This window comes from Drosophila erecta, unplaced genomic scaffold (genome assembly GCF_003286155.1).
Source record: "Drosophila erecta strain 14021-0224.00,06,07 unplaced genomic scaffold, DereRS2 tig00000055-arrow-pilon, whole genome shotgun sequence".
Lineage (NCBI taxonomy): Eukaryota > Metazoa > Arthropoda > Insecta > Diptera > Drosophilidae > Drosophila > Drosophila erecta.
In genome coordinates this window covers 311,670-335,082 of record NW_020825200.1, presented here as the reverse complement: position 1 = coordinate 335,082, position 23,413 = coordinate 311,670, and the positions used below count along the sequence as shown (strand labels likewise).

Sequence of the window (23,413 nt, the reverse complement as noted above, 5' to 3'; positions counted from 1 at the left end):
CATTGCTGATTGTCGTTGCTCAGAGGCGACTTTTGACCCCCTTTCATGGGTATTTTAAATATTTACCAGGCAAGCCGAATGGCGAATAGTTTCTATGGCTTCCAAGGGGCTTTGAGTCATTTTCCCGGCCATGTGGACGTTTTCATCGCATTCGCAGAGTTGCTGTGGCGCATTTTACAGCCCTGTTTGCTCACCATTGTCCACGCTGCGTATGCGCAATTTTCTGGTTTCTGCAAGTGGTTCACTATTTTTCAAATATAAATGGGGCATTTTTTAATTTTTTTGTATTTCCCACATCAGATAAATTTCAAAAAAATAAAAAAAAAATAAAATTCTAAATTTGAATGCAGATTTTTGAGAATTGCGCCAGAAACATTTAGAGGTATTCCATTTCAAAATCCGATTAAGATAAGTTGAGTTATGAGGCTTAGAACTTCAGCTATGGGGCATTTTTTAATTTTTTTGAATTTCTCACATCAGAAAAATTACAAAAAAATCAAAAAAAAAATAAAATTCTAAATTTGAATGCAGATTTTAAGAGAATTGCGCCAGAAACATTTAGAGGTATTCCATTTCAAAATCCGATTAAGATAAGTTGAGTTATGAGGTTTAGAACTTCAGCTATGGGGCATTTTTTAATTTTTTTGAATTTCTCACAGAAAAATTACAAAAAAATCAAAAAAAAAAAAAATTCTAAATTTGAATGCAGATTTTAAGAGAATTGCGCCAGAAACATTTAGAGGTATTCCATTTCAAAATCCGATTAAGATAAGTTGAGTTATGAGGCTTAGAACTTCAGCTATGGGGCATTTTTTAATTTTTTTGAATTTCTCACATCAGAAAAATTACAAAAAAATCAAAAAAAAAAAAAATTTTAAATTTGAATGCAGATTTTAAGAGAATTGCGCCAGAAACATTTAGAGGTATTCCATTTCAAAATCCGATTAAGATAAGTTGAGTTATGAGGTTTAGAACTTCAGCTATTGGGCATTTTTTAATTTTTTTGAATTTCTCACATCAGAAAAATTACAAAAAAAATAAAAAAAAAATAAAATTTTAAATTTGAATGCAGATATTTAGAGAATTGCGCCAGAAACATTTAGAGGTATTCCATTTCAAAATCCGATTAAGATAAGTTGAGTTATGAGGCTTAGAACTTCAGCTATGGGGCATTTTTTAATTTTTTTGAATTTCTCACATCAGAAAAATTACAAAAAAATCAAAAAAAAAAAAAATTTTAAATTTGAATGCAGATTTTAAGAGAATTGCGCCAGAAACATTTAGAGGTATTCCATTTCAAAATCCGATTAAGATAAGTTGAGTTATGAGGTTTAGAACTTCAGCTATGGGGCATTTTTTAATTTTTTTGAATTTCTCACATCAGAAAAATTACAAAAAAATCAAAAAAAGAATAAAATTTTAAATTTGAATGCAGATATTTAGAGAATTGCGCCAGAAACATTTAGAGATATTCCATTTCAAAATCCGATCAAGATAAATTGAGTTATGAGGTTTAGAACTTCAGCTATGGGGCATTTTTTAATTTTTTTGAATTTCTCACATCAGAATAAATTACAAAAAAATCAAAAAAAAATAAAATTCTAAATTTGAATGCAGATTTTAAGAGAATTGCGCCAGAAACATTTAGAGGTATTCCATTTCAAAATCCGATTAAGATAAGTTGAGTTATGAGGTTTAGAACTTCAGCTATGGGGCATTTTTTAATTTTTTTGAATTTCTCACATCAGAAAAATTACAAAAAAATCAAAAAAAAATAAAATTCTAAATTTGAATGCAGATTTTAAGAGAATTGCGCCAGAAACATTTAGAGGTATTCCATTTCAAAATCCGATTAAGATAAGTTGAGTTATGAGGTTTAGAACTTCAGCTATGGGGCATTTTTTAATTTTTTTGAATTTCTCACATCAGAAAAATTACAAAAAAATTAAAAAAAAAATAAAATTTTAAATTTGAATGCAGATTTTAAGAGAATTGCGCCAGAAACATTTAGAGGTATTCCATTTCAAAATCCGATTAAGATAAGTTGAGTTATGAGGTTTAGAACTTCAGCTATGGGGCATTTTTTCATTTTTTTGAATTTCTCAAATCAGAAAAATTACAAAAAAATCAAAAAAAAATAAAATTTTAAATTTGAATGCAGATTTTAAGAGAATTGCGCCAGAAACATTTAGAGGTATTCCATTTCAAAATCCGATTAAGATAAGTTGAGTTATGAGGTTTAGAACTTCAGCTATGGGGCATTTTTTAATTTTTTTGAATTTCTCACATCAGAAAAATTACAAAAAAATAAAAAAAAAATAAAATTTTAAATTTGAATGCAGATATTTAGAGAATTGCGCCAGAAACATTTAGAGGTATTCCATTTCAAAATCCGATTAAGATAAGTTGAGTTATGAGGCTTAGAACTTCAGCTATGGGGCATTTTTTAATTTTTTTGAATTTCTCACATCAGAAAAATTACAAAAAAATCAAAAAAAAATAAAATTCTAAATTTGAATGCAGATTTTAAGAGAATTGCGCCAGAAACATTTAGAGGTATTCCATTACAAAATCCGATTAAGATAAGTTGAGTTATGAGGTTTAGAACTTCAGCTATGGGGCATTTTTTAATTTTTTTGAATTTCTCACATCAGAAAAATTACAAAAAAATCAAAAAAAAATAAAATTTTAAATTTGAATGCAGATATTTAGAGAATTGCGCCAGAAACATTTAGAGTTATTCCATTTCAAAATCCGATTAAGATAAGTTGAGTTATGAGGTTTAGAACTTCAGCTATGGGGCATTTTTTAATTTTTTTGAATTTCTCACATCAGAAAAATTACAAAAAAATCAAAAAAAAATAAAATTCTAAATTTGAATGCAGATTTTAAGAGAATTGCGCCAGAAACATTTAGAGGTATTCCATTTCAAAATCCGATTAAGATAAGTTGAGTTATGAAGTTTAGAACTTCAGCTATGGGGCATTTTTTAATTTTTTTGAATTTCTCACATCAGAAAAATTACAAAAAAAATCAAAAAAAAAAATAAAATTCTAAATTTGAATGCAGATTTTAAGAGAATTGCGCCAGAAACATTTAGAGGTATTCCATTTCAAAATCCGATTAAGATAAGTTGAGTTATGAGGTTTAGAACTTCAGCTATTGGGCATTTTTTAATTTTTTTGAATTTCTCACATCAGAAAAATTACAAAAAAATAAAAAAAAAATAAAATTTTAAATTTGAATGCAGATATTTAGAGAATTGCGCCAGAAACATTTAGAGGTATTCCATTTCAAAATCCGATTAAGATAAGTTGAGTTATGAGGCTTAGAACTTCAGCTATGGGGCATTTTTTAATTTTTTTGAATTTCTCACATCAGAAAAATTACAAAAAAATCAAAAAAAAATAAAATTCTAAATTTGAATGCAGATTTTAAGAGAATTGCGCCAGAAACATTTAGAGGTATTCCATTTCAAAATCCGATTAAGATAAGTTGAGTTATGAGGTTTAGAACTTCAGCTATGGGGCATTTTTTAATTTTTTTAAATTTCTCACATCAAAAAAATTACAAAAAAATCCAAAAAAAATAAAATTTTAAATTTGAATGCAGATATTTAGAGAATTGCGCCAGAAACATTTAGAGGTATTCCATTTCAAAATCCGATTAAGATAAGTTGAGTTATGAGGTTTAAAACTTCAGCTATGGGACATTTTTTAATTTTTTTGAATTTCTCACATCAGAAAAATTACAAAAAAATAAAAAAAAAATAAAATTTTAAATTTGAATGCAGATATTTAGAGAATTGCGCCAGAAACATTTAGAGGTATTCCATTTCAAAATCCGATTAAGATAAGTTGAGTTATGAGGCTTAGAACTTCAGCTATGGGGCATTTTTTAATTTTTTTGAATTTCTCACATCAAAAAAATTACAAAAAAATCAAAAAAAAATAAAATTCTAAATTTGAATGCAGATTTTAAGAGAATTGCGCCAGAAACATTTATAGGTATTCCATTTCAAAATCCGATTAAGATAAGTTGAGTTATGAGGTTTAGAACTTCAGCTATGGGGCATTTTTTAATTTTTTTAAATTTCTCACATCAAAAAAATTACAAAAAAATCCAAAAAAAATAAAATTTTAAATTTGAATGCAGATATTTAGAGAATTGCGCCAGAAACATTTAGAGGTATTCCATTTCAAAATCCGATTAAGATAAGTTGAGTTATGAGGTTTAAAACTTCAGCTATGGGACATTTTTTAATTTTTTTGAATTTCTACATCATATATCAGAAAAATAAAAAAAATAATTTACAAAAAATGTCTAAATTGTTTACCCTACGAGTAACGGGTATAATAAATTTTTTAATATTATAAAACCATTTTGATTGTGGGACACTTTTTAGGCTTTTTTTCTAGTAATAATATGTTCGAAGTGTACGCATCTGATTAGAGTACGTACAGTACGTTTTTCTGTTGATGCTGCTGAATTAGAACTAACTTATGTTTTGGGCTCTAAAATTACCTCTCATTTTGCTCCCTAAAATTAATCGATAACCCACTTGGTAGTATTGAAATCTTTTGTTTTGGTTTCTCTGCTGTAGCACTTTTGCCTTCTTGCTTTTATTATTTATGCAAATATATACTTGCACGTAAATTAACAAGGTAAGTTGTTGTAGTCTTTTTATGTTTCCTGGCAGTCTTGTGTGTCATGTGTTTGCCTCGCCAAAACAAATCAAACGCATGCCACACACGCACACACGCACGTACACACACACAAACACACCGCGGCACCTCCTAACCCACACAGACGCAGAGCTTAACGCGTTGGCAATAAAATGTCGGGGATTTATGGTTACGTGTCATTAGGCTTGTTTGTTTGCTCCTCACTTTGCAACAGATAAACACAAGGAGTGTGTATTTGTAGGTGCGCAAGGGTAAAGCATTGTGGGGTACCTCAGTTTGCTTGTCTGCGAGAGTGTGTGTGCGCCACACCAGCGGCAAAAATAGCAGCTACAAACCATCAATTAGTCTAGCACACCTAGTGGCGAGTGCTTCGTTGGGAAATTGTGAGACACAGAGGTAGTACTAAGCGATTTTTAAAATTTTAGGATCAAATGTTTCATGCATTGCTCGTATCTGAGCAAATCCACAATTTGTTTAGCAGGCAATGTCAAACCTCGAGTTCACTCGATCTTGATTCTCATGAAAAGCACTCCGTTCCCATTGCTATATTCTGGACTACTTCGCCCTGTCTGAAAGTCAATCAACAAAACTCACGTTCAATTTGGGTTTTGGCCCCGCTTGGCTTCCTCACCGTCAGCGTCATCGTCATCGTCGTCTGGGCATACAAATATAATTAAGTGCAGAAGCACACGGTTTAGGCCCATCCGCATCCTTCGTAAATAGACCATATACCATATACCATATACCTCATACCCATATATCAGACAAGGCCCACTGACAACCCTTCAATTTTGTGACTGCAGATTTCTGCTCTCCTCGTTTCAAGTTCCTGTGTGCTGAGGGCAAAACAGATACATGTACAGAATAAATCCTAGCGTTAGAAGTATTCGAATTTGCAAAGTGTTTTACAAAACATTATATCCTCCGCGGTGTGCAATCCTCTAACATCTTGTATTGAAATTCTGTTTTCATAGCATTTGTACTGTAAATGAGCGAATTGCGAAAGTGTTATTTTGCTATTTCGCAGATGTTTTACCCGTGTATGCAGGAAAAAGAGGAACCGCGTCAAAGAACCTTCAACCTGAGGCATTGGCGCCTGAGAATCAATTACCCAACCAAGATGCAAGGTAACGAGTTAAGATGGAATAGTAAATGAGGCCGCCTCTTTTGTGACCGCTCCAAAGATTGAGTGCTGGCAAACAGAGATCCCCTTATGTGCATATGCGAGGCAAAGGGCGCTGCATCCATAACTTGGCCCCATTTCAGTTGTGGCCTGCTGACGGGGAAACGCCCAGCCGAAGACGCCAAATTGTCGCCACATCTCCTCAAGTCCTGGCCCCTTTGTCGTTGGGGCCAAGCTGCCATCACAATGTCCTTGAAAGGGCTTCGATGCGAGCTGGCTACATGCTTCGGTCTTTTATTATGGCCTATTACGTCAGCGAACGTAGCAATAAAGCTAGGAAGCGTGTACTTGAAGACAATTATTAGTGTACCGCATTTGAAACTTCCTAAATCGTTCACTCTGCATTTATTATATGCGTTATCTGAGCACCAATTTGTGCGTCTAAGCTCTGACCACCAGCTGCCCTGGCTTTGAGCCGGCTGAGAAATGCCAACATGCATTGCTGGGTCTCCAAGTGTGAAGGACAGGTTCAAAAAATTTTGAGTATTTTTATGCGAGACAAGGTCCTATGTATAAACACAGGATAAGGTTAGAAAGGATATCCAATTATGAATTTTATAATTGAAACAATAAATTTCTGAATTCATTGATTATCCTTGCCTCTTTAATTAGGTCAAATTGTAAGATTTTCCGGTGTCAATTACCAGGCGAACAGAGATTTCAGAAGCTAACCGATCACTTGGTTTTTAGTAGCAACCTGCTACTGATTATGATCGCATGGTACCAAAAATCCACACTTCGCCGTAAAAATGTACATTTTGTAGGCAAAATTGTGAGATTTTTCGGTTTGAATTACCAGGCGAACAGGAACTCCAGAAGGTGACTAACGATCGTTTAGTTTTCGGTAGCAACCTGCACCTGCAACCTGCTACTGATTATGATCGCCTGGTAATTCAAGCCGAAAAATGTACAATTTGTAGGCAAAATTGTGAGATTTTTCGGTTTGAATTACCAGGCGAACAGGAACTCCAGAAGGTGACTAACGATCGTTTGGCGAACAGAGATTTCAGAAGCTAACCGATTTTTAGTAGCAACCTGCTACTGATTATGATCGCATGGTACCAAAAATCTACACTTCGCCGTAAAAATGTGCATTTTGTAGGCAAAATTGTGGGATTTTTCGGTTTGAATTACCAGGCGAACGGGAACTCCGGAAGGTGACCAACGATCGTTTAGTTTTCGGTAGCAACCTGCTACTGATTATGATCGCCTGGTAATTCAAGCCGAAAAATCTACAATTTGCCATAATAATCTAAATTTTGTAGACAAAAATGTGAGATTTTTCGTTTAGAATTACCAGGCGAACAGGAACTCCAGAAGGTGACTAACGATCGTTTGGTTTTCGGTAGCAACCTGCTACTGATTATGATCGCCTGGTAATTCAAGCCGAAAAATGTACAATTTGCCATACGTAATAATCTAAATTTTGTAGACAAAAATGTGAGATTTTTTGTTTTGAATTACCAGGCGAACAGGAACTCCAGAAGGTGACTAACGATCGTTTGGTTTTCGGTAGCAACCTGCTACTGATTATGATCGCCTGGTAATTCAAGCCGAAAAATCTACAATTTGCCATACATAAATCTAAATTTTGTAGGCAAAATTGTAAGATTTTTCGGTTTGAATTACCAGGCGAACAGGAACTCCGGAAGGTGACCAACGATCGTTTAGTTTTCGGTAGCAACCTGCTACTGATTATGATCGCCTGGTAATTCAAGCCGAAAAATCTACAATTTGCCATACGTAATAATCTAAATTTTGTAGGCAAAATTGTGGGATTTTTCGGTTTGAATTACCAGGCGAACAGGAACTCCGGAAGGTGACCAACGATCGTTTAGTTTTCGGTAGCAACCTGCTACTGATTATGATCGCCTGGTAATTCAAGCCGAAAAATCTACAATTTGCCATACGTACTAATCTAAATTTTGTAGACAAAAATGTGAGATTTTTCGGTTTAAATTACCAGGCGAACAGGAACTCCAGAAGGTGACTAACGATCGTTTGGTTTTCGGTAGCAACCTGCTACTGATTATGATCGCCTGGTAATTCAAGCCGAAAAATCTACATTTTGCCATACATAAATCTAAATTTTGTAGGCAAAATTGTAAGATTTTTCGGTTTGAATTACCAGGCGAACAGGAACTCCGGAAGGTAACTAACGATCGTTTGGTTTTCGGTAGCAACCTGCTACTGATTATGATCCCCTGGTAAATTAAGCCGAAAAATCTACAATTTGCCATACATAAATCTAAATTTTGTAGGCAAAATTGTAAGATTTTTCGGTTTGAATTACCAGGCGAACAGGAACTCCGGAAGGTGACAAACGATCGTTTAGTTTTCGGTAGCAACCTGCTACTGATTATGATCGCCTGGTAATTCAAGCCGAAAAATCTACAATTTGCCATAATAATCTAAATTTTGTAGACAAAAATGTAAGATTTTTCGGTTTGAATTACCAGGCGAACAGGAACTCCGGAAGGTGACCAACGATCGTTTAGTTTTCGGTAGCAACCTGCTACTGATTATGATCGCCTGGTAATTCAAGCCGAAAAATTTACAATTTGCCATACATAAATCTAAATTTTGTAGGCAAAATTGTAAGATTTTTCGGTTTGAATTACCAGGCGAACAGGAACTCCATAAGGTGACTAACGATCGTTTGGTTTTCGGTAGCAACCTGCTACTGATTATGATCGCCTGGTAATTCAAGCCGAAAAATCTACAATTTGCCATAATAATCTAAATTTTGTAGACAAAAATGTGAGATTTTTCGTTTTGAATTACCAGGCGAACAGGAACTCCAGAAGGTGACCAACGATCGTTTGGTTTTCGGTAGCAAACTGCTACTGATTATGATCGCCTGGTAATTCAAGCCGAAAAATGTACAATTTGCCATACGTAATAATCTAAATTTTGTAGACAAAAATGTGAGATTTTTTGTTTTGAATTACCAGGCGAACAGGAACTCCAGAAGGTGACTAACGATCGTTTGGTTTTCGGTAGCAACCTGCTACTGATTATGATCGCCTGGTAATTCAAGCCGAAAAATCTACAATTTGCCATACATAAATCTAAATTTTGTAGGCAAAATTGTAAGATTTTTCGGTTTGAATTACCAGGCGAACAGGAACTCCGGAAGGTGACCAACGATCGTTTAGTTTTCGGTAGCAACCTGCTACTGATTATGATCGCCTGGTAATTCAAGCCGAAAAATCTACAATTTGCCATACGTAATAATCTAAATTTTGTAGGCAAAATTGTGGGATTTTTCGGTTTGAATTACCAGGCGAACAGGAACTCCGGAAGGTCACCAACGATCGTTTAGTTTTCGGTAGCAACCTGCTACTGATTATGATCGCCTGGTAATTCAAGCCGAAAAATCTACAATTTGCCATACGTAATAATCTAAATTTTGTAGACAAAAATGTGAGATTTTTCGGTTTAAATTACCAGGCGAACAGGAACTCCAGAAGGTGACTAACGATCGTTTGGTTTTCGGTAGCAACCTGCTACTGATTATGATCGCCTGGTAATTCAAGCCGAAAAATGTACAATTTGCCATACGTAATAATCTAAATTTTGTAGACAAAAATGTGAGATTTTTTGTTTTGAATTACCAGGCGAACAGGAACTCCAGAAGGTGACTAACGATCGTTTGGTTTTCGGTAGCAACCTGCTACTGATTATGATCGCCTGGTAATTCAAGCCGAAAAATCTACAATTTGCCATACATAAATCTAAATTTTGTAGGCAAAATTGTAAGATTTTTCGGTTTGAATTACCAGGCGAACAGGAACTCCGGAAGGTGACCAACGATCGTTTAGTTTTCGGTAGCAACCTGCTACTGATTATGATCGCCTGGTAATTCAAGCCGAAAAATCTACAATTTGCCATACGTAATAATCTAAATTTTGTAGGCAAAATTGTGGGATTTTTCGGTTTGAATTACCAGGCGAACAGGAACTCCGGAAGGTGACCAACGATCGTTTAGTTTTCGGTAGCAACCTGCTACTGATTATGATCGCCTGGTAATTCAAGCCGAAAAATCTACAATTTGCCATACGTAATAATCTAAATTTTGTAGACAAAAATGTGAGATTTTTCGGTTTAAATTACCAGGCGAACAGGAACTCCAGAAGGTGACTAACGATCGTTTGGTTTTCGGTAGCAACCTGCTACTGATTATGATCGCCTGGTAATTCAAGCCGAAAAATCTACATTTTGCCATACATAAATCTAAATTTTGTAGGCAAAATTGTAAGATTTTTCGGTTTGAATTACCAGGCGAACAGGAACTCCGGAAGGTAACTAACGATCGTTTGGTTTTCGGTAGCAACCTGCTACTGATTATGATCCCCTGGTAAATTAAGCCGAAAAATCTACAATTTGCCATACATAAATCTAAATTTTGTAGGCAAAATTGTAAGATTTTTCGGTTTGAATTACCAGGCGAACAGGAACTCCGGAAGGTGACCAACGATCGTTTAGTTTTCGGTAGCAACCTGCTACTGATTATGATCGCCTGGTAATTCAAGCCGAAAAATCTACAATTTGCCATAGGTAATAATCTAAATTTTGTAGACAAAAATGTGAGATTTTTCGTTTTGAATTACCAGGCGAACAGGAACTCCAGAAGGTGACTAACGATCGTGTGGTTTTCGGTAGCAACCTGCTACTGATTATGATCGCCTGGTAATTCAAGCCGAAAAATCTACAATTTGCCATACGTAATAATCTAAATTTTGTAGACAAAAATGTGAGATTTTTCGTTTTGAATTACCAGACGAACAGGAACTCCAGAAAGTGACCAACGATCGTTTAGTTTTCGGTAGCAACCTGCTACTGATTATGATCGCCTGGTAATTCAAGCCGAAAAATCTACAATTTGCCATACGTAATAATCTAAATTTTGTAGACAAAAATGTGAGATTTTTCGGTTTGAATTACCAGGCGAACAGGAACTCCAGAAGGTGACTAACGATCGTTTGGTTTTCGGTAGCAACCTGCTACTGATTATGATCGCCTGGTAATTCAAGCCGAAAAATCTACATTTTGCCATACATAAATCTAAATTTTGTAGGCAAAATTGTAAGATTTTTCGGTTTGAATTACCAGGCGAACAGGAACTCCAGAAGGTGACTAACGATCGTTTGGTTTTCGGTAGCAACCTGCTACTGATTATGATCGCCTGGTAATTCAAGCCGAAAAATCGACAATTTGCCATACGTAATAATCTAAATTTTGTAGACAAAAATGTGAAAATGTGAGATTTTTCGTTTTGAATTACCAGGCGAACAGGAACTCCAGAAGGTGACTAACGATCGTTTGGTTTTCGGTAGCAACCTGCACCTGCAACCTGCTACTGATTATGATCCCCTGGTAACTCAAGCCGAAAAATCTACAATTTGCCATACGTAATAATCTAAATTTTGTAGACAAAAATGTGAAAATGTGAGATTTTTCGTTTTGAATTACCAGGCGAACAGGAACTCCAGAAGGTGACTAACGATCGTTTGGTTTTCGGTAGCAACCTGCTACTGATTATGATCGCCTGGTAATTCAAGCCGAAAAATCTACAATTTGCCATACGTAATAATCTAAATTTTGTAGACAAAAATGTGAGATTTTTCGTTTTGAATTACCAGGCGAACAGGAACTCCAGAAGGTGACCAACGATCGTTTAGTTTTCGGTAGCAACCTGCACCTGCAACCTGCTACTGATTATGATCCCCTGGTAATTCAAACCGAAAAATCTTACAATTTTGCCTACAAAATTTAGATTTATGTATGGCAAATTGTAGATTTTTCGGCTTAATTTACCAGGGGATCATAATCAGTAGCAGGTTGCTACCGAAAACCAAACGATCGTTAGTTACCTTCCGGAGTTCCTGTTCGCCTGGTAATTCAAACCGAAAAATCTTACAATTTTGCCTACAAAATTTAGATTATTACGTATGGCAAATTGTAGATTTTTCGGCTTGAATTACCAGGCGATCCTAATCAGTAGCAGGTTGCTACCGAAAACTAAACGATCGTTGGTCACCTTCCGGAGTTCCTGTTCGCCTGGTAATTCAAGCCGAAAAATCTACAATTTGCCATACGTAATAATCTAAATTTTGTAGGCAAAATTGTAAGATTTTTCGGTTTGAATTACCAGGCGAACAGGAACTCCAGAAGGTGACTAACGATCGTTTGGTTTTCGGTAGCAACCTGCTACTGATTATGATCGCCTGGTAATTCAAGCCGAAAAATCTACAATTTGCCATACATAAATCTAAATTTTGTAGGCAAAATTGTAAGATTTTTCGGTTTGAATTACCAGGCGAACAGGAACTCCGGAAGGTGACCAACGATCGTTTAGTTTTCGGTAGCAACCTGCTACTGATTAGGATCGCCTGGTAATTCAAGCCGAAAAATCTACATTTTGCCATACTTAATCTAAATTTTGTAGGCAAAATTGTAAGATTTTTCGGTTTGAATTACCAGGCGAACAGGAACTCCGGAAGGTGACTAACGATCGTTTAGTTTTCGGTAGCAACCTGCTACTGATTATGATGGCCTGGTAATTCAAGCCGAAAATTTGCCATAAAAATGTACATTTTGTAGGCAAAATTGTGAGATTTTTCGGTTTAAATTACCAGGCGAACAGGAATTGCAGAAGGTGACCAGCGATCTTTTGGTTTTCTGTAGCAACCTACTACCATAAAAATTTACATTTTGTAGGCAAACTTGAGAAAAAATAAATATCTAAATTTGAATGCAGAATTTGAGAGAATTGCGTCAGAAACATTTTAAGGTATGCCACTTCAAAATCCGATTAAGATAAGTTGCAAATTCTCCAAGCAAATATTTAACCGCTTTTCATCACTTCAAACACATTGGAAGCCACTTAAAAATGTTTACTCAAAAAAGGACAATACGGTCGAATCTGGGAATGATTTCCATTTCCATGCCAGTCATGCTTGTCGGTGCTGCTCCTCGAATTTAGTTGTGTGTTTTAAATATTGTTGCATTTTGTGGCTGCACGCTAAGAGTGTTTTTATTTTCCAATTTGATAGCCATCACGCCACGGGGAGTTTCCAGTTGCGTGCCGAATGGGGAGGAGGTTTTCCACAGGGTTCCGAGAAGCCTGTGCTGAAATCGACCACACCAAACGGTCCCCGTCCATTTTCGCAACCCGTTCTTGACCACTTAAATTTTCACTGCACTTGCTGAGCACGGGAAAGCGAAGAAAAGTGGTAGCAAAACTTCGTTTTCCCGATCCTGACTCCATACAAACGGCCACGTAAATAAAGAGTACATTTTGAATATTTAAGTAATACATCTTTTAACATTGATATGCCATGCGTAAGAGTGTATAAACTTGTCAGCTGCTCATTTGCCATTGAGTTTTTCCATTCTTCCGCTAATTTTCGCTGTGTGCGTAGTTCGAGGAAAACTCATGGAAAACCATGCGCGTGTGTGTCTGCGTGTGGGAATGAGGTCATATTTTGGAGCTGCCATCGTCATTTCGAGTGAGCTTGTCTCCTTGCTCCCTTACCATTTCAGCTTTTCCTTCTGCTTGTCGCGGTACAAGTTTTCCAGCAAATCAAGTGTGAGACCCACAGGAAAAGAAATGAGGAATGGAAAAGCCGTAGCAGCCGAGTATCAACTGTAGCTCCTAAGTCAGAGGAGCATAGGTGAATGCCAAAGGTTTTACTGGACTACTAAATCAATTGCTATGCCAACTCAGCGCTATGCGCTTTTCGCGCAGTGTAAGCGGCAGGGCAGGGCACGTAGATGGAGCCACGCAAAAACAGAACCACAGGGAAGAATTAGACGTAGATGATGGCAAAGTTGAAATGGCAAACTCAGCAGGTCACTCCCCTCCTCTTCCATTTTGAAGCATTTCTGTTGGTTGAAAGGATTTAACGCCTCGTTGAATGGCAAGCAAGTTAATTCACATTTTTGCTCGAAACCAATTTTTTATCGAGCTTCCTTCGTTTGCAGTCTGGAGTGGCCCTCAGCGCTCGATTGGGTGTCGGGTTTTTTTGTCACGGGGACGTTGGAGGAACTTTTATCAGGGCCCGGCTAATATTTCATCTTTATCTGCCTCAGAGTTCCGAAAAGTGGATTCTCTAGACAGGGGCGTTTTGTGCTCGCTCAGCTTGAATATTTTTTAATGGATTTTCGAAGGTCATGGGCAGAAAGGGAGTTTTTGTGAGTTTTATTTCAACAAGTATTAGGCTTTCGAGCAAATTTTTAAATTAAGCACACAGTTATAGTTACAACTCTTTCCCATCGCTAGGAACTGGTGCCATCCCTCGATCCGTGCCCAGGATTTCATTGTTGGCGTGTCCTTTCTTAAGCCTTTGCATTTTTTATGGCGCTGACCAGCGCGCAGCAAGGTTAACACCAAGTAAATACATTACACTGCCCCACTGCGAATTCGTTGGTAGGGCCATTTGGAAATTGGAAAAGCAGGATCCGGGGGCTGGCTGGTTTCCACCGCATGCGATGGGCGGCTTGGAGGCGTGTCCGTGGGCTGAGGGTAGCCATGGTCGGGTGAGCCCGCACCTGGTTCTGGTTCCAGTGAAAGCCGAACCTGCTCTTGGTCTTGGAGCGCCTTAATTGGTGCGGAAATTATTAATTATCTCTGGCCGGCGCCGCAGAAATCGAAAGCTTTGAACAGCGATAGCCAGTGTCGGCTGCTGATTCAATTAGTCGCTCCCAAATCCGGCAGATGCGCTACAAAGTCCCACTGTCTGCGGTCTCCGCAATTGCACATTTCACACAGCGATTTTGGCCACCCTGCGGCTGACCACCCGAATTTGTGGGCCTGGCTGGGAATTATGTAATTTGCTCCGCTGGGCGTGCATGTGGATTGCAGGCTGATGGGGATGGGATGCAAGATATTTCGGCACTCATTTCAATCAATTCCAGAATAGATTTCTTCAAAAAAAAGTGTGCTTCTATCTCGAAAGTATTTAGAAATGGAGTATTTCCCAAAGCAAATGCCCTTTATGGAAGATGACTGAATGGAGCTGAATACCTTTTCGGCAAATAAGAAAAGGAACATGTAATTTTCTGCAGTTGGCTTGAAGGCCCCTTCCGCTTCCGGAAAAGTTCTTAATTGCAAGCGCCCAGAGCTGCGGCTGCTCGTTCCCTTCCTGCTCCTGGTACGTCCTCCGTACCCATGGACGTCTCATTTGGTAGCTTCGCTGTAATTTGGGCATAATTATAACGAAGCCAACAGCTGGCGGCGAAACGGCAGCCACGCCCCTTTTTTTGGGGCCTGCACTTTACTTCGGTTCGCTTCTTATGCAATTTACTTTCGGGGCCGGAAAGTTTCCCGCCCATTTAAGCTTTAATTACTGGCAGACATTGCCTGCAAAAGGTTCCGTGCATTGTCACCGAAAAAAGCTGAGCAACAGGAAAAGTCTGAAAAGTCCTGGCAGAATAGCATATAGATGGGAATCGGCCTTCGCCATTGATAAAATTGCATGCCATTTCCGGTCAGTAAACTTTCAATGCAAAAACTTTTTCCTTTCCACAGTGCTTGTCTGCGATTCTGCAAAGTAAACTTCCAATCGGGCCAAGTTGTGCAACTTATTGTGCAAGCGATAGCCAGAGATGCCTTGTTTTCGGGTGCACAAGAGCAGGTGCGTTTCGTCACCATTACACTGCGGGATTATTCGGCTGCAAGCTGGTAAACACATGGTTACCTTACTTTACCTCTGTCCCGCCTGATGAGGGTAAAATGTCGCAGTTATTTAAATTAATGGGATTTCAGAGCCCCACGACCTCATGCTGCACCTTCTTAAGTCCCTCCTAACTTCTGAGTGTGGGACACATGCAACGCAATCCGAAATTCCGATAAACTGCTGGAAAGAAGGGCCTAAACTTTTCAGTTTTGAGTTGCATGCGCAACTTGAATAACTCAATTAGTGCGCATTGTAGTAGTTGGAGTTCGGCTTTGCTCGTAATTGTTGCTTTTGTTGATGTGCATTGACTTAGAGCGCAATTTTCACGCTTCTTTGCCTGGGCCAAGCCCCAAAAACGAAAGCGAAACGTTAAGGCATTAAAGAAAACCCGCTGGAGTCGTTGAAGAAATTTAATTGGAGCAAGCGCGAACAACCACTGGGCGTTGCAATTGCAGTTGCAGATGCAATAAAAGTGAAATTACAAAATGGGTGCAAGAAACGAGTCTTTAAGAGCATTTGCTACCTAACCAGGTGGCTCGAACAACGGACGTGCATTAAGCCCTTACTAGCAAGATCTAAAAAATAACATTTTATCTCGTTTATTCGAAATATAGTCAGCACGAGGATTAGTGTGCTTTGGGAGTCCTTTCGCTTCGCGTTCCTGCTTTCGTCCTGTGTGAGCTCAATGCAAATTTGTTTGGCTTTGCCCATCTGTGCGTGGCTTTTCCCAGTCGCTCGGCCGCTCCCATTCGCGCTAATGCGTCGCTAATTAGTTGCTGCTGATTGTGAAAATGCGTGGGTGGGTGGGGTGCCTTGGGAAACTCAGCCCCCTGCTGTCCGGTAAAGAATGAGCCACAATATTAGACTGCATTGCGGCTGTTTGTCAACCCGTTCGCAGGATGACTAATGTCATTTGGGCCTGGATCACCGTCGCTGGGAAAAGTTGTACATCAAGTTGAGCTTATCAATTCCATCTTTTTTCCAGGTTTCATTTGAATTCGCCATGGTGAACGACGAAGACGCCGCGGCCCAAAGTCCTAGCAAGCCCACAGGCTACAACTTCTACCGCTCCTCCTTGGGATCCCCGCGCTATGTGGTGGCACCCATGGTGGATCAGAGCGAGCTGGCCTGGCGAATGCTGTGCCGGCGGTACGGCGCCGAACTCTGCTACTCGCCCATGTATCACGCGAACCTCTTCGCCACAGACCCCAAGTATCGCAAGGATGCCTTGCAGACGTGTCCCGAGGACAGGCCACTGATCATCCAGTTCTGTGGCAACGATGCTCAGCAAATCCTGGATGCAGCCCTCCTGGCGCAGGACCACTGCGATGCGGTGGACATCAATTTGGGCTGTCCGCAGGCCATTGCCAAGAGGGGTCACTACGGGTCCTTTCTGCAGGACGAGTGGGAGCTGCTGACAGAGATTGGTGAGTAGAAAAGACTCCGCTTTCCTGCTTGCTTATGGGACTAGTGATGCAATCTGCTTTTTCACTCTAGTGAGTACGCTGCACGCAAAACTAGCCATTCCTGTGACCTGCAAGATTCGCATCTTCGAGGACCTCGAGAAGACCATTAGGTATGCCAAGATGCTGGAGGCTGCCGGTTGCCAGCTCCTGACCGTGCACGGCAGGACCAGAGAGCAGAAGGGTCCGCTGACCGGGGTGGCCAATTGGAACTACATCAAGAGTGTGCGGCAGCACATCAAGATTCCAATGCTTGCCAACGGAAACATCCTGGGCCTGGAGGACGTACACCGTTGCCTGGCGGAAACGGGAGTCGATGGCGTAATGAGCGCCGAGGGCAATCTGCACAATCCGGCCATCTTCCGAGGAATCTCACCGCCCGTCTGGCAAATGGCACATGAGTACTTGGAGCTCGTTCAGCTCCATCCGTGCCCGAGTTCCTTCATACGAGGGCACCTCTTCAAGCTCTTCCATCACATGTAAGCTTCTCCACTTCCGAAGCTAAACACATTCTTCAAAGGTGCATTTTTTATTTTGTAGTATGAATATCCGGCAGAACTCCGAGCTACGGCAATACCTGGCCACCGCAAATCAGCTAGTGCAATTCCAAACCGTCGTGCAACAGGTGCGGGCAAAATACGAACCGTTCCACAAGGGCGAGGTGCCATACGAGCCCGAACAAATGGCTGCTGGATCAGAGGAAGATGTAAGTTGCTCGTAGGGATCTCTGTAATACAGTGGAATGTATGATGAGCCAAAAATATCACCCACACAGCTGCCACTTTCTCCCTGGCTGTGTCAGCCCTACATACGCGCCTCACCCGAGTCCCATCGCCAGAAGATTGCCGAAAAGGTGCGCGAGGCTGAGGATCCCAACAGAGCCAAGCGGCAGTACTTCGACAAGGACGGCAAAGAGATCTCCCGCAAGCGGATGAAGAAGCTGCGGAGGCGGCAGCGGAGACCCAACAAATCGGACGCCCAGATCCAGCATCGGCACGAGAGGCGCCTGGAGTACTGCTCGGAATGCGCCAATCCCCAGGGATCCAAGTGCGAGTTCCAGCTGTGCCGCGTGTGCTGCAAGGACAGGTGCTACAACAACGATCGCGATTGTCCTGGCCACGGCATCCTGATCAAATCCCGTCGAGCCAAGGCCAAGCTCTTCGAGGAGCACGTCGCGCCGAAGGATGACCACGACGTGTCCAGAAATTCAGACGACGACCTGACGATAGCCCCCACCGATGCGCGGGAGCCGCTTTGACCTTAAAGCTGCACTTTAGGCAATACCTCCCTTGTTTTTGTTTCATGACTGCGAATAAAAATAGCTCGTTTCAAAAACTGCCTCCATCGTTGTCTTTGAGTTGTTCACCAATTTGCGTGTTTATTCTTACTTTGGGCTACAAAATGGGTTTCATCTTGAGCAACGTGTAACTAAGAAGCTCTTGTATTGACCACATCGTAGTAATGGCCACTTTGTGTGTACGCACATTATTTATGTGTTTATACTTTTAAAGTTCTCCATTTAAAAGATAACACTGAGGCTAGAGTGACCGTGTGCCGTGTTGCTTGAATGTTACACCCGCTTTCCGTTTATTTGGCCATAGCTGGTCACTCTAAACACCGGTTGCACGCCGTGGGCCACAAAAAATCAAAACAAACCAGGAAATGGAGCAAACAAAGCCATTTTACGATTTCTGCGTTCCCTACAACAAGGACGACTCGGTGATGCGAGCCCTGCTCAGCGAGCTGGTGGAAAGTGAGTAGGCACAAATGAATGACTTCAAACAAGTCTCCAGCGACATGCGACAAACTCGTTGCAGCGGGCTACAAAACAGTTGCCATCGACCAGAGTTTCGACCACAGCAAAAAGGAGGCAGGGAAAAGGGGGAGCGAGATGTTTCCCGAGCCCCACAAGATCGAGCATCTGCGCAGGGAGTTCCAGGACAAGCTGAGGATCCTGCAGAGAATCACCATTCTCTACGTAGACGTCAATGTGGCCCACGCGATGGTAGGAACACTTGAAGATGGATAATAGCAAGTTAATTTGTATTTGTTGCTGTAGAGTGTCTCACAAAATTTGCGGAAGTTCAATCTAATCGCTGGCCAGCCGAAAACAGATGCCGCCCTGACGGTAAGTCGCTATAGGTCATACTTAAAATCTTTAATTATCGGGGTTAATCCAAGCACTGCTGCACCGCCTTCAATGGGGACTTGATAACCTTTGATCCTGCGGCTGGGTCACGACTGTTGGTAAACCGAAAAGCATACCAGGTGGCAGTGCGTCGGGGCATGTTCTTCGAAATCAAATACGCTCCATCCATTGCCGACTCGAACTACAGGAAGGACATGATAAAGGTCGCCCAGAACTATTGCACCAAAGGAAAGTCCAAGAACATTATCTTCAGCAGTGGTGCGGCGCACGAGTTCCAGCTGCGAGGACCTTACGATGTTGCTAATTTGTAAGATGTCTATCTATCTATCTAGATTACCTTTAAGTTGAAAGCTAATTGGTACTTCCATTCTAAAGGGCCTTTATCTTCGGCCTGTCAGAGGACCAAGGAAAAAATGCTGTGGACCGGCATTGCCGGCAACTTTTTCTGAAGGCTGAGTCGCGGCGTCTGGGCAAAACCGTCATGTTTGTCAAGGGCAATGGACCCATAGTATTCTCGGATAGCTCGGAGGACGAGCAAAGCACAGAAGACGACGAAATGAAAGCGGATGCATTTGAAGTCAAGGACGAAACTGAGCACGCTATCAAACGACTAAAAATGGCGTAGTACAGAATTAAAATAAATCTTAAATAAAATTAAAAAAAAAATAAAATGTTGAAATTTGAAATGAGTACGTAAACCGGATGACGTAAAGTAAGGGGTTTGGGTCTAGGCTACACGGGGTTTGGGTCCAGCAAAATGTTTTGAACATTTGTACTTAAGCTTAGGGCAAGGGCATGCACATAGGAATGTCTAATTATACGAAATGCACTGTGCTAAATATGGTTATATTAATGGATGGAAAGATATTTGGACAAGGTCTAAGTTCTTATTCTATATATTAAATATTTCCTTTTGTTAACATTGGTGCGTTACTAGCGATACTGAACATACAATATCGATGGTTGTTCTGCAACCATCGATTGGAGGTATCCGGGATTTCTGGCCACATCGATTTTCGTCCCAGCTCTAGCGTACAACAACAAAACAAAATGGAGGTCTTTGATGTGTGTGTCGCGTTGTCTTGAAAATTGCTGCTAGAATTTTGCGTTAAACGGTAATTAAAAGTGCAAATTAATTGAGAAAAATTGCGGAAAAACGCTTGCCAGGGTGCCGGCATCTGGAAAAGCACCAAATCCGAGCGGAATTGAGCGTATTTTAAGCGAAATTAGCATTTGAAAAGTGCTCGAGACCGAGACACTTGAAAGGAAAAAATGTGCAAAGAGGAGAGCGGAGAGTAAGACAGAGAAAGCAAAAAGAGCAAGAAGACAAGCGACGAGACGAAAAGAAAAACGGCAAAGCAAAAGAAATGTATTTCGCGAGACGACGAAGAAAAGCTGAAAAGCAGCAGCCAACGTCCAATTTCAATTGTTTTTTCCCCCGCAGTTCCAAGTGCATTTCTCTATGCGCCTGTGTTCGTGTATGTGTATGTGCGATTAATTAATGGCGAAATTGCCCAAGAACATCAAAAATCAAATGCAAAAGTGTGAGCGGCGACCGTCTAATACAATTAAAAATGGACATCATCGGGGAGTTTGTGTGTGTGCGATGCTCGTTTGCGTTTTCGCCTTCATCATGTTGTTTGGGTGTAATTATCACTTTGATTATTGCCTGCTCTTTTGATTTATTTTCTCCTGCTTCTTGATCGCCATATTCTTTTCCCCCGCTTTTTACCAAATAAAAGAAAGTGTAGCTGTTTTAACTAGGACTTTTTCGCATAATTCGCGTAGCATACATTTTGTGTATGTATTTGTGCCCCGTTGCGCTGCAGTGTTGCCAACATTATTCGGGAGATGCAGCGCCGCACATTTTGCACCTGTGCAGGAGACAATCTGCGTTATCCTCTCCCCACCCTCACTCATGCCCCGTCGGCGCATTTATCCATCTGCCATAATGGCCACTGCTACAGTTGCTCTGCCAACGTCGCAGTCAACGTTCTCGCTGCTCTTTTCACAGTTTGTTATTATTGCGATGGGACAAACCGAAGTGCAAATCATATACCCACATTAATTGTTTTTATTTTTCTTCATTTTATTTAACGTGTGATTTTATTTAACGTTTATTTTGAAAAATGTCAAGAATAAAGAAAACTTTTTGAAAATCTGGCCAACCAAACTGCAGGTTCAATGAGTCCCAGTTTTTGAAGATCAAATTAGTCCTCCTTTTTTCTACAAACTTATATCCATGGTAAAAAAAAAAACAATTAAAAACTCGAGTATATGTAATATTTTTTTATACTTGTTTTGGTATTCTTGGACCAAGCTGCACTGTAGCTGGCATCAATATTTCGATATTGATAGTCTGAAGTAGTACTCACATAGATACAGTGCACATATGCAACGGTATCCCCATTTGCGGCTCTTCCTCTTTGATTGGTTTTTGCTCTGCTTCGGTCGCTGTGTCAACTCATCTGTCTGCCTCCATCTTCCTCGCTCCACTCGCTCACTTCTGACTCGACACACACATTCACAGTTGCCAGTGCTTGGACACACGTTTTTCTAGCCGGGCCACTCTGCCTCTCCCACTCCCTCTCTCTCTCCTACTTTCGATCTGTTGGTCTGCTCTTGCACACACACCGCCGCTACGACGCGCAATTGATGAGAGAGCGTAAAATTCATGCGCTTGTCGCCGCTCTCGACGCGTCGCGTCGTCTGTTGTGTGTCTCTTCTTCTTCCACTCGGCGGCTGTAACAATTTTTTCCCATTTTTCCATTCCATCTTCGCCTTTTTCCTTTTTTTTACTGGTGCAATTACCAAGACGCAGAGATTTTTCCCCTCATTTCCAGCAATATCTATCGATTTCTTTGTTTCTTTTCGGCTGTAAAAAACTACTTTTAATTGTAATTACCGCGCGTTTGTGTGAGTGAGTGAGTGAGATGGGATCGGGCCGCGGGAAGAAGAAGCAACAGCCTCGCAATTGCAACCGTTGCGCTTTTGTAGTTTTCGCCATTGCGTCTTCTTCTTGCAACGGCAATTGTGCTACAATTATTATTTCGCATGTGTATCTACACTTGAATTAGCATTGTTGTTGTGCTTCTTGTTGCCCTTTTATTCGCCGTCATCTGTCATTTCGTTGCGCTTAACTATCGATAACTTGCGTCCAAAATGATTGCGTGACCAAAAACCAAACCAAAAAAAAAAAACAAGAAAACGGTACAAAAAAACTAGGGAGAGCAACGTGAACCGTACAAATGAACTGTAAATTGTGAGAACCTGCGATAATAAACAAGATAAAGTCAAATGGATTAGCAGAACAAAATAAGTGAAAAACGGTGAGTAATACTATTTTCAAATAAATTGTTAATGTAAGTACACCTCTCCAAACGGAGTCGTGAAAGTGCGAGCGAATTACAACAATGGCCAGGCAGAAAATGCTTTTTAGAAATAATTATGTATCTTTAACCGAAAACAGATACACACTTACACTCAGCGAGACACGCAGCACAGACATATAAACGAATTGAGCGAAAAGTCACAAACACAAACGCCAGCGAAATAATTTCAATCAACTCTTTTCGGCGAAGAAGAAGAAAAAGCAGCGAAAAAACGTCACACGCCTGTTTTCTCCCTTTACACCTCGCCTCTTGCCGTCTCCTTCCCTCCCCCACTCGTTAAAATGCGAATAAAGCTAAAGTTGGGGCGAGTGGGCAGTTCCACTCATTGCTTACAGTTGTTCTTGTTTTCGTTCGGGCTTCGGCGAAAAAAATAACTTACGTGACGTGCAAATGAGAAGAACACCAGGGGGGGCAGAAATCTGAGGCAAACTATAGTGAAGCTTTCTTATCTCGAACTGGGCAACAAGCCAAATAGCTGGTAGGATAATAGATAATGGGTTCTACAAAATCGAATTATAAATTGAATATATAAAACTATTGTGCAATTACAAAAAAATTTATACCGTCTACATGTTGACCCTAGAAATCGGTTGCTGTTATCAGAATCCGTAATTATGATTTTAGTAAAGTTCAGTTCAGGCTTTCGAGGTACGACTGTATCCAATCAAAATGAGCGACGAACGCAACAAGAAGAGTGATGACGGGCGAGAGAACCGAACGATGGACGGAAAACCGGGCAGAGTCAGCGACAGAGACCAGCGACCATATAATATCATCCATCCCAAAACACCGAATCAAAACCGACCAAACAGCGTCAGGCAGCAACAACAAGGCAAACATATGAACGACGACGACCCC

The 23,413-nt window shown here is 40.2% G+C and overlaps 3 protein-coding genes across 10 annotated transcripts in view; all 3 read left to right on the top strand.

Annotated features, from left to right (window-relative positions):
• Positions 1-18,367, top strand: part of LOC6540940 (tRNA-dihydrouridine(16/17) synthase [NAD(P)(+)]-like) — a 30,420-nt gene extending 12,053 nt beyond the window's left edge. Inside the window, exons 1-5 of one of the 3 annotated variants that reach the window (XM_026978981.1) lie at positions 16,032-16,227; positions 16,537-16,978; positions 17,049-17,493; positions 17,555-17,720; positions 17,790-18,367. In XM_026978981.1, the coding sequence (XP_026834782.1) occupies positions 16,555-16,978; positions 17,049-17,493; positions 17,555-17,720; positions 17,790-18,272 (1,518 nt within the window). In that variant the 5' untranslated portion in view covers positions 16,032-16,227; positions 16,537-16,554 and the 3' untranslated portion in view covers positions 18,273-18,367. Of the gene's footprint in view, positions 1-16,031; positions 16,228-16,252; positions 16,351-16,536; positions 16,979-17,048; positions 17,494-17,554; positions 17,721-17,789 lie in introns of those variants that run through there. The other 2 variants (XM_026978982.1, XM_001968105.3) reach the window with 2 other exon arrangements.
• Positions 18,368-18,603: 236 nt separating this feature from the next.
• On the top strand, positions 18,604-19,805 carry LOC6540925 (ribonuclease P protein subunit p30). Its single transcript, XM_001968104.3, has 5 exons — positions 18,604-18,767; positions 18,832-19,019; positions 19,074-19,142; positions 19,196-19,470; positions 19,539-19,805. The coding sequence occupies exons 1-5, from the start codon at positions 18,677-18,679 to the stop codon at positions 19,786-19,788; spliced, it is 873 nt and encodes a 290-aa protein (XP_001968140.1). The 5' UTR covers positions 18,604-18,676; the 3' UTR covers positions 19,789-19,805.
• Positions 19,806-20,123: 318 nt separating this feature from the next.
• LOC6540871 (serine-rich adhesin for platelets) overlaps positions 20,124-23,413 on the top strand; it is a 41,314-nt gene continuing 38,024 nt past the window's right edge. For 3 of the 6 annotated variants that reach the window (XM_015159732.2, XM_001968102.3, XM_015159734.2), the window contains exon 1: positions 20,128-20,278. The gene's annotated coding sequence lies outside the window, so the exon portion shown is untranslated. Of the gene's footprint in view, positions 20,279-23,413 lie in introns of all 6 variants that reach the window. The other 3 variants (XM_026979481.1, XM_026979482.1, XM_026979483.1) reach the window with 2 other exon arrangements.